At 44.0% G+C, this 16,883-nt stretch overlaps 1 protein-coding gene across 1 annotated transcript in view; it reads right to left on the bottom strand.

Moving 5' to 3' along the window:
• The window catches only part of GALNS (galactosamine (N-acetyl)-6-sulfatase), a 44,345-nt gene that overhangs the window by 17,484 nt on the left and 9,978 nt on the right, over positions 1 to 16,883 (bottom strand). Inside the window, exons 8-11 of the mRNA XM_084294439.1 lie at positions 15,991 to 16,130; positions 14,663 to 14,766; positions 8,471 to 8,607; positions 5,729 to 5,831 (exon numbers count right to left, since the gene is read on the bottom strand). Coding sequence (XP_084150565.1) covers positions 5,729 to 5,831; positions 8,471 to 8,607; positions 14,663 to 14,766; positions 15,991 to 16,130 — 484 coding nt within the window. The remainder of the gene's footprint in view (positions 1 to 5,728; positions 5,832 to 8,470; positions 8,608 to 14,662; positions 14,767 to 15,990; positions 16,131 to 16,883) is intronic.

The following is a 16,883-nucleotide window of genomic DNA, read 5'->3' as shown; positions in this document are numbered from 1 at the left end:
TGGGAGAGCTGGAGCTGCCCTCCAGCAGGGCAGAAGGGAAACCAGCTCTGCTCCCCTGTAAGGGTGGAGGACAACAGACCTGGTGAGGGAGGGCAGTCTCCTCCTGTTGGTGATGGTCACTAGATGACCATTTTAAATCACATCAACGTTTTCAATCATTTCTTGCTCTTCCTTAAAATTTTTCCCTTTTTTTTTTTTTCCCCCCCCCGACATGCCCAATAGCCTCTAAGGACACTGCAGGCTTTACCAGTAAACACAGATGTGCCAAATTCTCAGCTGGAGAAAAGCCACCTTATTCCACGGGCAGCAGGGGAACTGCCCTGATTTACACCGGCAAGGGGCTGGCTCAGCTTCTCTACCACTGCCAACAGGACTGCAAACTTCCCTCAAAAGTGAAGTTATGTTATGTGGCAAAGAGCAAAGAGGTAGGTGGGCACGCCTGCCTGCCCACCAGGATAACAAAACCCCACTCTGCCCGTTATTATTTACTCAAAGCTCTTTCTTTGGCAGGCTGTTAATAACAATATGCAGGGGATCAATAGCCAGTTAAAGCACATGCCTAATATTTCACTCTGCACACAGTCCAAGGTAATTTGCATGTTTACAGTAACACTGATCAAACAAAGTAGAAAGGTCACCCTGTGTTTAAGCTTTTTCTTGGAGCTTTCCTCCTCAGCTATAAAAGCATGAAAGCCAAACCAGAAGATCCTATCTAAAGCACATCAGCTCTGCTTCTCTGGGAACCAATAAAAGAGCATCAGATGGCAACCAGAAGGATCTCGGCTTCTGCACCAGAGCTCTCGCACAGGCAGTGCTTTGCACCACCGTGCAGAGCTGTTTGCTGTAGGAGAAATTCCAGCAATCCTTTTTTTTTTAAATAAAAATTAAAAAAAACCTTCTTGCACATCAGGTAAACCTTTCAGCGAGCACGTCTTTCTGCTCTTCTTCCCAGCAATTGTGTAACCTGGATCGTTTTTCCGTTCGTAAGACCTAGTGGCAATCGGTTGCACAGCTTATGCTTTAATTTCCAGAGCAAATGGACCACAGATGCTATGTCAATATAGACATGAGACAAATACAGCCGGTTGCCAGTTTGGGCTCTCCGCCAGGCGATGGAATCACCACTTGTGTCAACGTCAGCCCTCTGGCAATTCGTCACCCTGGCGCTATCCCAGATCGCTCCGACTCGACGAGCGGCTGCGGATTTCGATAGCGGCGCAGCAAATCCGGGGTCCGTCTCCTGCTCACGTCTCCTCGTCCCACCACACGAGACCTGGAGCGGCTGAGCTGTGCTCATATCAGAGGGAGAGAACAGTTAATTAAAGCCAGGGACGTTGCCTCTTGCTGCTCGCCACGGCGCTGGTAAGCGGCCGCTCTCGCTCCCCTGGCAATTCCCAGCGACAGCCTCGCAGGCCGGAGCTCTGATGGACCAGACACCTCCGAGTGTGACTGCCAAGTTTCAACCCTGGCGAACAAAAATTGCTCCTAATGTGTTAACCGTCTGGAAGAGCCCCCAGAAGATGGGCAGATCGGCGAGCCTCCAAGCAGAAGCGATCAATGGCCAGCTCCTGCGCTCGGAGGACCACAATCAACTGTCATTATTTGTGAGGTTCTACTTGACTTCACATCCCCCTTGCAGAAAAGGCTTTATCGATCCCTTCACGCTGCCGAGAAGGGCAATCAGACAGACCGTGCAGGAATAACCCCGTTGGCATTTCACATTAAAACAATGGGGTCTTCTCACCGGCACCTACCCCAAGCACTTACAGACACAGGGGCCCTTCTGAAAAATCGCTGTCGACTACTAACAAGATCCTCAGCTGACGGCAGCAAGGTTGATGTTATCAGCCACTCTCCAATGAACCAGGGGGCTTTTACCACGATTTTTTTTTTAATTTACTTTTTTTTCCCTTCGTGCTTCACTGCTCGTGGAAGGCACAAGAGCTATTCTCTGCTGGATAATCTCTGCGGCAGGTAGAGAGGAGATCTCCTTTCTTCTGCTGGCTCGTACTCCTGCCTCCTCCACACAGCACTAAATGAGGCAGTTCAGTTCCTGAAAGGCTCGCTGGCTACTCAGGTAAAGCCACAGAGAACACCTATTTTTTCCTCTTTCAGGCCCCAGCGTCCAAACAAGGACGATCAAACGTCCCTCTCCCTTCCATCAGCTGGACAAAACAATGGAAACCCTGAGCAATCAGTTTAGGAACGGGAAGCTGTGCACCCAGCATCACTGCTGCGGGCACCAGCAGCGATAAAACAGCAGTGCATGAAACACCACGTCCACACACGTTATTTATCACCCTTTTTGCAACCCAGTAAGAGGCTCACATGTCTTGTGCTGTATAGGAGGGGAGCTCTCTGGGTTTATCCTTAGTTCTGCGTTCCCTTCTGCCCCGTGCTGGGAAAAGACTGATCACATCACTGAATTCTGCCAGGGTGCAGTGTGAAGCTATGATACAGCTGTGGGCATTTGCTGTATCTCCTGAACACTGGAGGACACACCTGTCCCAAAATCTGCTGGAACAATGCCCCACAGAGCGCTTACTCTCACTTCTGATGAGTGTTCCCTTCATGCTTCCAGGAGACAAACCGTTCAAGCACGCACGTTGCCTAAGTAATCACGTTAAAGCAGCAGGAAAGATGGCACCAGGGCGTCCTCCAGCACTGAGAAAGACTGGAAGAGCTTATGAGAGGAGTCAATTAGGAAAAATCGCTTGGGGGTTAAAAAATAAGAAATGGGAGGAACAGAACAGCACACTTCAGCTTTGTGAAAGATAACAGATCTTAATCCCAAGCCATAAGGCAGGGGACGCAGACCAGTAAGGGCATGCTAATGTCATGGGAGTCTAGGACGACCGTAAACCTGCGCACTGCTCGTGTGGGACCTTTCCAGTGTAAATACTCCATGTGCCATATAGAGAGAAGTACTCACATGCCTGTTATGCTTTCCAAGGCTTTGCTTTCTAGAAGCTGCTTCTCTCTGGTCGAGTTTTTATTTGTACATACATACTTTATTACTTAACGAACTTACACTACATTCGAGCACATAGCTTTCCAGGTTAGAGGCCAACATTGCACACATTCTTTCTAGTTAATCCTCAAAGGCCTGGTAGTCCTAAAGTGACACGACTGTGCTCAGACCCAGGGCATGCAACAATTGCACGTTTTTTCCAATATCAACATGAAAATGTGATTCTGGATGCTTTTGGGGTATAATCTCATCTAAAAGTCACACAAAAATGCACAATGCATGGATTAAAACCAGTGCACGATTTCTGTATCAATCACCGATTTCCCACACTGCCAATTAACAAGGGAATTTGAAAGCAAAAGGAGGTTTGGCTAAAACGTGCATTGTATCCGTCAAAATAATTAGATACTCAACTACCCATAAAACAAACCTTGAAAAAAAACTGCAGACAGCTGTTTTGACACATCTGGCCAACTCCAGCCCTCTTCCAAACGACTGACATGCCAGCCAGATACAGCTATTTATCCCAGCTCTGAGTTGGGACCCTTCGGACAGGAAGAATTTTACGTTTGAAAGTTTAATAAATCTTTAAACTGGATTCACACCGAGATAAGCACCCATGAAGATCACACAACTAATGAGGCCTCATTAGCTGGAGTTCTAATGGGATGGCAAATCAAATTTATCGAACGGCAAACCTGACGACAGGCAGAATTCATAATGCCACACGTGCATGGATTGAAACCCACTGGTCAAAAGTGACTGGTCAAAAGAAACTCACTGGTTAGCAAACAAATTGGCCTTTTTGGTTCTGGCAGAATAATTTAATCCAGTACCAAAACAGCCGAGAACACGAGGCACTGAGAGAGGCAACCGTATCATAAGGTGAGATTACAAAACTCCTCAACCAAGGCTCAGAACTGTGGAGCTGCTCTGCATTCTGATTTATTTCTATTTTTAAACTTGCAAGGCTTGTAATTAATGGCTCGAGGACATGAGGAGAATTGGAACAAATTTCAGCCTCAGCTTCCTCTGCGTGTTGTTAATGGCTAGTCTGTCCACTAATGTGCTCCAATTTTACCCGCATCAACCACATGTGATACAAGCTGCAGGAAAGCAAGTGAATTTTTAATCATCTCTCTGATGTACAGTATAATTGCTGACTTTTATCAGACAGCAGTTAAACAAAGACTCAGAAAGAAATAAATATTCCTTAATTGCACAACTGCCATTTCTCACAGTAGGAGAGCTTTGGAAATGAGGAACCGCTCCCCATTATCACAGCCACACGCATACCCAGACATCTACAAATAAGCTCAGATCAATGCAGGCATTTATTTATTTCCAAACTAGGTGTGTAGGTGTGTGTATGTGCATATATTACAAGAGAAAGCAATTAGTCACGTGTGACATTATCTTCCAGGCACATGGGAAAAGCATGCCTGAGCCCATTCCTACACTCACACACACGAACATAGAAGCTCCCAGTTGCTCTCACCCAGGAAAATCCTCCACGCTGAGCCACATATGACACGTGGGCTTTGCTCACGTACAAACCTCGACAAATACATTATCTCATTTTAGCCGGGCAGTATTAGCATTGACACAGAGCGTGCAAGGCATTTTGAGTCAACTTTCCTTCCTACTCCACATAAAACAAACTTTGACTCCCGGAGCAATACAGTCCTAAAAAAGACAAACACACACATTTACAGCCCTGAGTGTAAATGATTCCCTCGGAGCTGGTGCTTCCTTCTACCTCCAGGACTTCCCAGTGAAACCACGCACTTTTACATCTACAAATGTCATCAGCACTTATTTCTGCACCTGTGATGCCTTGAGGAGCCACCGTAAGTTTTTTTTAAAAAAAGAAAGACATAAAAAATAAATCATACAAACAATTCCTCCCCAATACCAGCCTGCTGTCAAAATTGCTGAGAGCTGTGCCATAATACATTTAGTTCATGGCTAACGGTATAATCAGCAAGGCACATGTGTGAACCTGCCTTTCAAGAAATGCCCCAGAGTTTAGTACCCAAGTCTGAGGCAAGAAAGACACAAAAGAAGAAAAATAACAGCGCTTAACATCTAATTGTGAGAAGATCAGCGAGGAAATTACAAAAGCAGTGCCTACTTGGCAAACAAAATATAAAACATCTTCTGGAGTGATATGGGCTTGCAAAGAGTGCTGGTAATAGATTAAACACATGTACTCTACTGTTTTCAGTGACTGCTGTTCTTTCCACTGCATGGTCCCTACAGCTTTCCTTTTCCCATTTAGGAAAAAGGAACAAAAACCAAACAAACACCAAAACAAACAAACACAATTAAACCACAAATCACAGCCCTACTCCATTTGTATAGTTCAGGGCACACTCAGTCTTTTTCACCAGATATTGCAAGGTACGTGACCAATTTGCTTCCAGACTTTGTAAGGATACACAGGAAAGTTCAGAATTCAGCAGGGAAAGAAGCTTAACATTAAGGAAATTTAAGTGCTGCTAAAAGAGAGCGCCACGTAAAACAACTCAAGGCTTTGCTCATTTTCCTCTGTTTGTCTCTGACTTCAGTACAGGGGTGCTGGTGACACCAGTACCATTAGATCTGGTAGCTCTTCAGAAGCTGTTGATAAAAGGCTGGTTTGCAAGAGCTCTGTGACATTCCCCAGTTTAAAACTCCTCTGTAAATGGTTATTCCCCCCAGGAGAACGAGCAGGGAAGGGGAAAAGGAACGAGGCAAGGGTCAGCGTCCTGTTACCTTGCTGTACTCCTCCCAGGAGTTGCTCCAGGTCCAGTAGTGAGCCTTGTAAAGCCCGACTCTCACGGCCATCATCTCGTTGCCCCGATAATAGAATATGGGCCTGCAAGGGAGAGCAGAACTGCATGAGAAACACCAACACGCCGGGCCTGGGCAGCTGCCGCCGCAGCCTTGCTGATAAGGGAGACAAACACTTTAATGGCGTCTGACTTCCGATCCAGCTATCAGTCAGAAACAGGCTGCCTCCTAATAGTCTCCACTGCAAGGTTTTCAATTAACATTTTTTAAAGTGTTCATCAAGTTGAGAGCTCACACGGCGCAAGAATGAAACATTATACAGCTTGGCTGCCAGTGATTGTTAATCCTTGAACTATCAGACCCTGTTATTTCCTATAGAGCACGCCGATTTAAACACCAAATGTCTCAGAAGTGGCGTGCGTCTGCCAGAGAGTGAAAAAAAACCACACAGGGATTCACAGAATATGCAATGCTTAGACTCCTCTTTATGGCAACACCGAGATCTATGCCGTTCCTGTCAGACAGGCAGGATGGCTGGGGAGGACACCAGCTGCTGACCTGCTCTGGGTGTCAGCTCAGAAAAATCCCATGTGAAAAAAACTGGCAACCAGCCATACTGAACTCCTGTCTGCTTTCCCTGAATTTCCCTTTGCATCGCCTAAACACATCACTGAAACCTCCAAAATCTTCCCTACGGTTCTCCTGATTAGAGATCCCCCGTGCAGAGCACAGTCTGCACCCAAGTACGGGCACTACCCGGGCATCCCAGCATCACACTCGTTGGTTTTCCTGATAACGTGCTCTCGTTTTTTTGAGGGAACAGTAAAAAATTTTTACAGAAATGGGCTATCTGCAGGAGAGAGGTTTGATTTGTTGCTGCAGCTCTTCACACAAGGACATCAGACATCGCTCTCTCCAGCTGCTTCAGGCTGCTGACAGGATGAGACCACAAAGTTGCTTATCACAGTGGTAAGGGCAGACATCTTCGTCTTTGATTCAGATGGCACTAAGCAAGAACTCCTCTCCGGTGATGCCACCTTGAAAAAAAACAGTCCCTACACACAAGATAAGATTAAAATCTCCACGTCTGAACGACAGGAGTGGCCTTAGATCTCTTCTATTGCAAAATTGTGGCCTCCCCTGCAGGTTCCTTGCACAAAAAATGAGCCTTTGTCCTTTGTCAGCAGGAACTGCTCCTGAAGAAAGGGGAAATGCTGTTGCTCACAGTGCCCAGTCCTGCATCCTGACACCTGAAATGCCTGTGAAATAAAGACTGCTTGAGAAATGTGACAAAATGCAGAACCTGATCTAAACCAGGCCCATTAACAAAATAAAGTGTCCAAACAAATATGCCACGCTTGAAAACACTTTAGTCTCCTTTTTCATTCCCATAAATACTGATTGTGTGACAAGCTGCATGTACCCATGGAACTGAAGGTGTGGGGGTTAGGTTTGCATTTAAAAAAAAATAAAAAAATCCATCAAAATCCATCTCTGTAAGAGGCTTACACCTTATACTCAAAATTCTGTTGTTACCAACTTCTTCTTCCTTGATTGCTTTAACCTTTTAAAACTTAAAAAAACAACCAAACAAAAAACAAACAAACAAAACCAACAACACTACAACTGCATCCTCTGCAACATTTTGGAGGCTCTTGGAATTGTGACCTCCCATTCAGGTCTGGGAAAAAAAAAAAAAGCACGCTATCTAAGTGACTATTATTGTAACACAAATGGCACTGTTGCAAGAGATTGGTGGCTGCAGTGAAATTCTCTTTTATAAGACACAGCAGCTCCACAAACTTTTGGATGTAAAGATGGTGATAGGCTGTGTTTGAGGAACATGCAACACCTCCTAGCAGCCACTGGATGAACTCTCAGGTAACTGGCACACATTTCTTGCTTTAACAGACAAAGAGGAATTTTATGGAACAAAGGCTCACATCCAACAAAGAAAAGAATGTTTTGCATGTGTATGTTTCCTTGTTGTGTCACAGACAAAGAATATGTTTGTATTCAGATTTCCAGGGTGCCAAATTACTTACCAAAATCAGAACTAAAAGATTTCTCTTGACCCCCAAACCTTTCAAAGAGGGCATCAAGGATATTTGCTGTCAAATCTTAGCGCCTCTACCCAACTGCTGACAGTACTGCTCCGTGCTCATAAAGATCCCAGGTCTCTAATCCAAATATACCCTTAGAGATCTTTTCCATCCTGAATGATTCTCTGATTCTAAAAGCAACCAAAGAACCAGGACCCTGGGAAGAGGTGGGCTTCTGGCTTACCTGCAGCAGCCCAGCTTTTAACTTCAACCTCTCTCAAACTGGAATTATATTCTGCAAAGAGCCAAACTCTTGGATGTTTTTCCAGTATTAAAAATGATATCTTTGCCCCTACCCTGGCTACAGTTCCCAGACCTATCTCCCTTGTTGCCATATGCTATTTCAGGGATCCCTGCTAACCCCCTGACATTTGCATCTGTCCCCAGACTCCACTGAATGGCATACGCTGCGTGTCAGGAAATGTCACCTCCGCTTGCTCCAGCAGAGGATTAATTCACAGGGTAAATCTCTGGTGCTACCTCACTTCACTGAGTAGGAGCAAATATGTGTCAGCTCAGCTTATTAAATATTCCTGTAAATTTATTTTTTTAAAAAATAATCCAAACTTTGGCACCACTTCAGTTAGGAGGCAAGGGTCGTAGCTCTGGGCTCGTAACTAACCTGTCAATTAGCTTGCCCTGCAAGATGGCAGGTAAAAGGTCGATGCCGTCAATCTGTCTGTCACTCGGAGGCTGCAGACCCGCCAGGGAGAGGCTGGTAGTGAAGAGATCCATCACGTTGCCCAGCTGATGACTGACCTGAAACATCAACAGAAACGCTTTTTGCAAAAAGACCTTCGGTAAAAGCCATAATGAGAGGCTGGTTTCCTCCCAGGCAGCAGTATTGCTTCCTGATCCGCCTTCCCTGCTAAGCATCTTTTAAGAATACCTCCCTCTGCAGTCACCAGCAAACCTCACATTAAAAGAAAAACGAAAGGAGATGATTAATATTTCTTCGTTTCCAAAAAGCATTTGCATTTTGTTTCGTTTTTCTCTTTCCTCTCACTTCTCTCCATGTGGCCACCTACCAGAGCATCTTTTTGCAGAGTTCAACCTCATTTAGCAAATTCTGAGTCACTTGTGAATTGAAAAATCAACATTTAAAACAAGGAAAAAAAGAAAAAAAAAAAGTCCTTGATTTGTTCCCTCACCAGATCATCTCTGTAGTCCAAAATACCCTGAGAGGGTTTGCAGAAAGCACAAGGATAGATGGATAACAACAAAAAGAGCCCAATGACTTCATCTGCAAACCATTTCCAACAATTCAAGAACTATAAAGTTGTGGTATTTTTAGTATATATTTTAATAAGGGAGAAAAACATCTGGTTTTGGCTCCAAAGGAGATTTACAAAGATTTTTTGTTGTTGTTGTTTTCCTGTTTGTTTTTTGCTTTAATTGGAAGCCATACTTATCTCTCTGGTCTTATTTATGTTTTAAAAACCTAAAACTCTCTTCTGATTCTTTCTGAAGCTTTGCTCCCATCCTCCTTGGGGTATGCTACAGTTATCTGCAGTAGAATGTTTAATTAGCCAGCGACACAGTAAATGGAAGCAGATACATTCAAATCAAGAGCAAGAGCAAGCATGTTTAGCACCAGGATGCACCAGCACAAGATGTGACATGAAAAGAGCCTTTTCAGCCACACCACTTGTTCAGAGACAAGAAGCCATCTGATACGAGCTCACATCTGTAAGTTCAGAAGCACATTCTGAGTGAAATCCAAGTCCTACCAGCAGCCTCGCTAATGTCAGTGTGAACATTACGACGCTGAGACTATCAAAGTCTTTTTATCTCTGAATCCTCTCTCTAGTCACAAACAGACCCCCCAGCCTGGAGGCTGATACTAATTATTAGAAAATGATAACAACTGATAACATGATAAATGAATATTGGCAAGATGTTGTTTCCCTCGCTCTAGAGAAACAAAAAAAAAAAAAAAGGGAAAATGCTATTTTTGCTGGGATACTAAGCCTTTCATTAAGGGGCTGGGCTGAACAAAATGAACACTTAAAGGAAGAATTAGCAAGTTAAAAAAACCTGGAGAGAGCAACATGCAGGGAACTGATTACAAGTTTAACATTACAATATCACATTACTTGATTACAGCAATTTCAAACTGTAATGGCTTTCATTCATCAAAAAGTGTTGGCAGAAACACACAATATTAAAGCTGCATGTAAGAATGCTTTCACAACTCCTACGAAGCAATCCAAGTGCAAAGCTTGAAGCTCAAGAGGAAGCCCTGACCACGAAAAGCCTTACCCAGGAAGGCAGTTGGATCAGTGGACCCCAATCAATAGTCTTGGGGAAGGTCTTGGGCATTAAAAGTTAAGCCTTGTTCATGGGCCTTGCTGCATCAGGCAGCAATGAGCAGAGATGAACCCACAGATCCCTCACAAGAAGCAGATGTACACATGAAATTCTCTCTCTGCATGTGCAGAAGAGGATCGGGATCTTCTGATTTACAGCTGTGGGGGAAGAAACACAACTGAGCCCTCCAGGGGGGAAACCAAACTGAACCGAAGCTGGCTGGATCATCCGTGGGACACAGACACTGCTGCATGCTCCTGCCACTGTCTCCTTACACAGGCTCCTCTTGGGCACGTGCTCAGAAAAGAATGAAATCCTACAAATCAGTGCACACATGTTCCAAAAAAATAAATAAATCAGCTTGCTCCTTTCACAGCAGGACAGCTTCAGGACAACACTGGTGCTGGGAGCGCTTCTCTCTGCCTGAAGTCAAAGGGGATTACAAGAGCTCAGGGTCTCAGCAAAGATGCTCAGGCCCTCGTAGGCTCATCTGCTGGCTAATTTCCCCCAAGCATGTCTTAGGAGAGCCGTGGGGTCAGCAGAACACCATATGCAAAGCTCGGAGTCTAATAAGGAGCAGATCCGGCACACGCCTGCTCCCTGGTTCCTGCCACGCCAGGCACAGGCAGGCTGGTGCCCGAGACTTTTTGTAATTAGGCCTCTCACAATTCAGACAGCAAATCCAAAAGGCACTTTTCTTGTTGTCACCCCATTCCCTCGCCTCAATCTTCTGATAACAAGCCGCGAGAGGCAACCACTGACCTGAGACTCGTGCCTCTAATATCACCTAATTTATAGAGCGCGCTGTGACAATCCTGCGGGGCCACCCCAGTCTTCTTGTACTGGCCCTTATTAACCATAACCAGATGTAGATGACTCTCTTTAATCATCCAATTACGTTTCTGGTCTCAGACAACATTTTTCCATGAAGCAGAGAAAACTTCTTAAGGAAATTAAATGCCCATGCCACAGCCACTTGGATTTATCTGTGCTCTGCAGCACCACGCTGAAGAATGGGTGGGGAAAAAAGGTTAATATTTATATAAAACTTTGAAGTATTTTCAGAGAAAAATAAAAAAATTACCATTTTCTCCTGTCAACAGTGCTCTTTCATTCTAGTTGCCTTTCCCTTTTTTTTCCTCCTTTTTCTTTTCTTAAAGAAAAATAAAAATCCAGAGAGGGCAACAGCCCAGAGAAAATAAATAATATATAAAAAAAAAGAGTGAGATCAGATATTGCTCGTATCAGTGAGAAACAGCCGGTATTACGCACGTAAGAACGGATTTTTCCCCCCTCCTTCCCCCCCTTCTTTTTAATAAACTCTCAGTATACACATAACGTCTTTAAGAAAATGAAATCCTTTTGCTGTGGGCCACGTCGCTAGAAGAAATAGTCACCACTGCTGTTATCAGTGCTTTCAAGCTTTAACTCTGAATCAAAGGCGACAATTAATAAAGTCGCCCCCGCCAGGAATGGAAAGGAGGAAAGCTAAATATTTGAAACTGGGTGAACAAATGTCAGGGTGTTTTTAAATAAAATCCTTTTACAGTTATCACAGCGAGCAGACCTGATATCCCTGTCTAATTCAATTTCAATTTGCGCCCCATGGGAGATAGCGAAGAAAAGGTTGCAATGCTGTCTTTGGGTTGATATGTTCTTTTCTCCTTCAGGAAGCAGGCACGAGAGAGGAAGGGGAGGAGGGCGAGGGAAAAGAGGAGGAGGAGGATTCAAATACCAACAGAATATGATTTTTTTTTTTTTTTTTCCAGCTGGATCCTTCCAGAAGGCAGATGTGATGTGGGGAATGCTGAAATGCTGATTTGTTGTGAATTCACCTGGAAAACACAGCCGAGGAAGAAACTGCAGAAAGGCTGTTTGTGTGCGAATAAATATTCCTGATGGGGGACCAGAATTAACTCAATGTTGATGCCAAGAGCAACTCAGGCTCCTGAGGCATCCCTCTCCCCAAAATAACTGCAAGTCAGCCGACTGCACCAATTATCCTCCCCTCTATCGATATCCTGTCGAGTGCTCACGGTCCTGCCACCTGACTTCTTCTGTTTATGTACAAAGGTGCTCCTTCCTTCAAATAAACTCACGCACCCTTTAACAGCAACAAAACAAAACATAAATACATCAATGAGGTTATTACCAGGCTGCCAGGTCCCATCAGCAGGATGAGCCTTCCAGCCAATAACTGGATTTCACTGGCCTCAAAATTCTCTTTTTTTTTTTTGGCTGCAGCTGTGCCAGCTGAAATGGGGGCTGGCCCACTGCCTGCTCTCCAAAATCTCCGTGGCTCCAAAACCTCCGTGGCTGGAATGGAGCAGCCCCAGTGCAGGAGGGATGAGCTGCCCCTTCAAGCTTTGCATCTGGCAGTGCTGAGAAGCTCTGTGCTTCCACCCTGGTTCGGGGCACCCAACCCTTTGTTTCCATCAACTCTTTTGAGAAGAAAAAGCAACGAGACACTTTGAAGCAGTTTTTCCACATTTTACAGCTACTTGGACTCCGCACCACTTAGACAGACTAGTTTTAACTTGCAGTCAAGAAGGTATTGAAGCTACAGACTCCGTAAGATATCAAAAAGAAGCCAGAAATGTACTAGCAAACACGTCTCCTCACTTACTAGGTCCAAAGAGGAGATTAAGAAGCAGCAACCCCAGGCACCCTACATGCTAGAGAAGCAAAAACTATTTCACAGAAGCAATGCCATACCTCTCACCTGCAGTCAGTGCTGCTGTGGGTATCACTGCTGGAGCCTCGACAGCAAGAATACAAGCAGAAAAGACAGGTAAGTAGCTGTTACATGTTTTCTTATTAGGAGCATCACACTGGGGGTTCAATTCGGAGCAAAGCAGCGCATCCCAGGGCCACGGTTCAGAACAGGCTTCCCGGGGTACCTGAGCCAAGTCCAAGAGGACACCTGGGATCCGAACACCTGCACACGCAGGCACTTGGCAGGCACAAACTGGAGCCCAGGATAGGAAGAATTTGGAGTTAAGCACATGTTTAAGTGCCAAAGATGATACCAACGGTGGAGCAGGAGGGAATTTCGTGCCCCATAAGCCTTACACACGCTCTCCAGGCCGCTGAGCATGCACGTGGTCCTCACAGCACAGCCCTGGTCAGTCCGTCTGCATATGCAGACACGTCAGCTCTGCACAGAAATGACTGTTTCACAGAAATTCAGAGAGCAGCTTCAGCTGTAACCTCAAGCAGGAAGCCATGCATCACACCAAGCTACCGAGAAGGTTTCTCACCACGCAAAGCTTCATCTGCTACACTCTGGCTACATGCAAAAGACTACCTGTAAGAGTGGTACCAGCAAGTTACAGTCAGAAAATGAACAGGCACACGGATTTCTCTGCTCATGTTCCTAATTACCATTAGCGTTACTACAATGGAAAGAATTTAAAAATTTGGTATTTACTTGTCCTCATTTATAATGCATGTTTACTTTTAGCACATTATTCAGTTTGGACATGGAAAACAAAACAGTCGGCTTCAGTTTCATGTTCTCATATGCTAGCCCAAGGCTGTTGTACTTGGCTTGTAAAGACTTTATGGAAATGTTTAAATTTAAACAAAAAGATTGTTTTCATTTCAAATTAAAAAAATAATAAAATATCCTTAGTAGGTTTTGTGGACTCTAAAAAGCGATGAAACCTAACTACCCTCGTACCCTCAGCTGCAGATCTAAGATATCTGATGGTATTCTCCTAAATGCAAATGATACATTATCATTATCCTGACTCAATTAAACCACTGAAAAGGAATGCAACTCAGAAAAATAAATGTTTTATTTATGAATAGTTTGCAATCTTAAGCACAGTGCCCAGTTAATGAAGGATCACATTCTTCGGGGATGAGAGGTGCTCACAAAGGGGAGGAAATCTGTGTTATTTACTATGAACCCTCCCTGCAGAAGAATTGATTGCATCTTTCTTTAATGAGAACTGGGACGAGAGAGGCTGGTAGTACCACCAGAGGATTATTTTGAAGGGATCATATCTGAATTTGTCTACAGGCAGGAAAGAGCAATATTCTGGTATCTAGACCTCCCCGAGAGGAACTTTTATTGAACACCAAAGCAAGAGCTGCAAGGGTCAAATCACTTGATACTTCAAAGCACAGAGAGTGCATTTTCACCACGCTCCTGCTCCACACTGGGACACGCATCTGTGTTTATACTTCTACTTGTTCAGCTATGTAACCCGCTAAAATACTGTGGTCCAGAAGAATAAAGGGTTTAGACCACGAGGACAAAACAACCAGGCTGTGTGGTATTCACAGAAGTGCTGATCACAGACACTCGAGATGCAAATTTGTGCTAATGAACAGAAATGGCATTGTTCTGAGGGGTAGCATTCAGCTCCTTATTTAGGCAAGTGGCTGGACTGACACATTAGAAGTCAGATCCAAAGCCCACTGAATCCAGCAAGAACCTTTCTGTTCATTTCAGCTCACTCACGACTGATCAGAATCATTAAAAGCAGATGCTCACCCCTCCTGCAGGAATATGTCCAGGCCACCAAGCGATCGCTGGCTCTCTCATGCCACCTTCAAAGGTGGTTTGTTTGCCACAGAGAAAACGACCGTTGCTTCCTCCTAGAGAAAGAAGAAAACCCATAAAACCCATGATATGCCAATAATGCATTTCAAAGGGACACTGGCAACTACAAAAATTTTAAGCTAGTTTTAAATGAGTTTTCATTTGTGCACGAATCCTACTTCAAGTAAGATGTCCAGAGCTGTTTTCTTTAAATATTCCTTTATGATGAATTTTAAGAGTGTCTTTTCAGCACAGAGAGAAACTTGACAATTAAACACAACTTGCTGTCAGCTGGACAAAGACAAAACAAAACAAACAAAACAGATAAGACTGCAGCATTTTCCTTCCCTTTATGGATGTTAACTGCTGTTTGTAACTAGAGAAATCTGACACTTTCAGGAAGAAATATTTTTTTTTTTTTTTCATAACCTTTTAAAGTACCAGACCAGTATGAGATGCAGATACGAGAATGAAAAAAATAAGTCATACATTCCCTGAATGTTTCCCTCTCAGAGCTAGGAAGTTGTTTTTTTGCAAGAATATTGGTGTTTTTAAGCCACTCTTACAGCTGAGCTTACTGAAGAGCAAACAGGGAAGGGCTATGACTGACTCCAGGTCACACAAAGTCAAACACAGTGGCTCAGCTGAAATCAGAACTCAGGATACTCCCTGCTTTGTGGTCTAATAACCACTAGACAGCCTGCCTCCAAAGAGAAGAGAGTGGGTTATAAAATCAATTTGCAATGACTCTGAGAGAAAAAAATCATTTAAACAAAGGAAAACGTGAGTAGAAACAATAAAAATACTATTTCTTCCTGATAATTTTTCAGGAGATCTAAAGAGGGAGAGACTCAAACTGTAATTACTCAGAAAGTTCAGATATGCGTTTGGCAGCTGGAGAATAAAAATCCTGTGAAGTTTCTGTGCCTGGGTGGGCCTAAATAAAATAAAAAAAAACATTCACCCCCTGACAGAGGAGCACGAAGTGGAAATGCACACAGGTGAACAGCTACACCGGGTTAGGCCAAAGTCCACTTGGCCAAGGTTACCTCCTCCACCAGTGGCCAGAAGTAATGAACATAAATAGATCCTTCATGAGGTACCACTAAACATGAGAGCTCTGAACTTTGAGGCTTCTCCTGACTGCACAGGGGATAAGGAAAGAAAAACAAAACCCACCAAAAAACAGGTACAGGTCTCTTTCCATCCCCCCGTTCACACATGGAAATATAAACCTAGATTTCACAATCGCAGTCCAGGTTTGTTCATTCGAGACTCACCTTGTTTAGGAGCTGAAATGAGAGCAGCCCCGTTATCAGAGGTGAAAAACACAAAAGTGTTCTCACTGATACCAAGCTTTTGAAGATGTTTTAGGATTTTTCCAATGCTATCATCAATTTCCCGTACGGCATCCCCATATCTGAGGCAAAAGTAGATGCAAAACATTAAAGGCAGCAAAAGAAGAACAATCTGATGCAGCATAATGTATTGCAATAAGCCACGATGCTTTTAGTGAACACAATTTACACCTGGCCTGCAGAAGGAAATACTTCTCATATGCATCAGGTACCATATTAAAGTTTGCCAGGTCACTGCAAAACCTCTTTCCTGTATGGAGCAACTTCTCCTGGATACTAGGAGTCAGAATCTGTTCAGATCTGAGCTACGCTTGGACAGAGACCAGCAATGGATAAAAGTTTAGCTATAAAGTTCTCAGATATAGGCAACGCCACTTTGCCGTTGTCTTGAAGCAAATTACACCATTTTTCTTATAGATGCTGGTTTGAAATCACGCTCTCAGAAGCAAGGCTCACAGTACCTACACAGCTACTCTTGCCTTCTGTAAACTGCATTTTTCATGCATGCTTTTCTACTCGCCCCTCTGATTTATAAGTTTTTACAACAGGCACAAACCATACAAAGGGCTTCCAAAACTTCATCTATGCCACATACAGCACTTCATTACTCATACAACTGGCAAAGGAGCTTAGATTTCTCCCCTCCATTTCGGTCTCATGATCCTCATTTCAGATTATAGCAAAAATAAAGAACCAAAGTTCTCACTAACTAATATATATCGTCATGTACTTCAGCCCACACTTTGAGAACTGATCTATATAGCTGGATCTAATGAATGCAGCCTAGATTTTCCATTTCTCCAGCATGAGATATT

Source organism: Netta rufina (assembly GCF_964035555.1).
Source record: "Netta rufina genome assembly, chromosome: 13".
Taxonomy (NCBI): Eukaryota; Metazoa; Chordata; class Aves; order Anseriformes; family Anatidae; genus Netta; species Netta rufina.
This window is presented reverse-complemented; position numbering and strand designations above follow the sequence as displayed.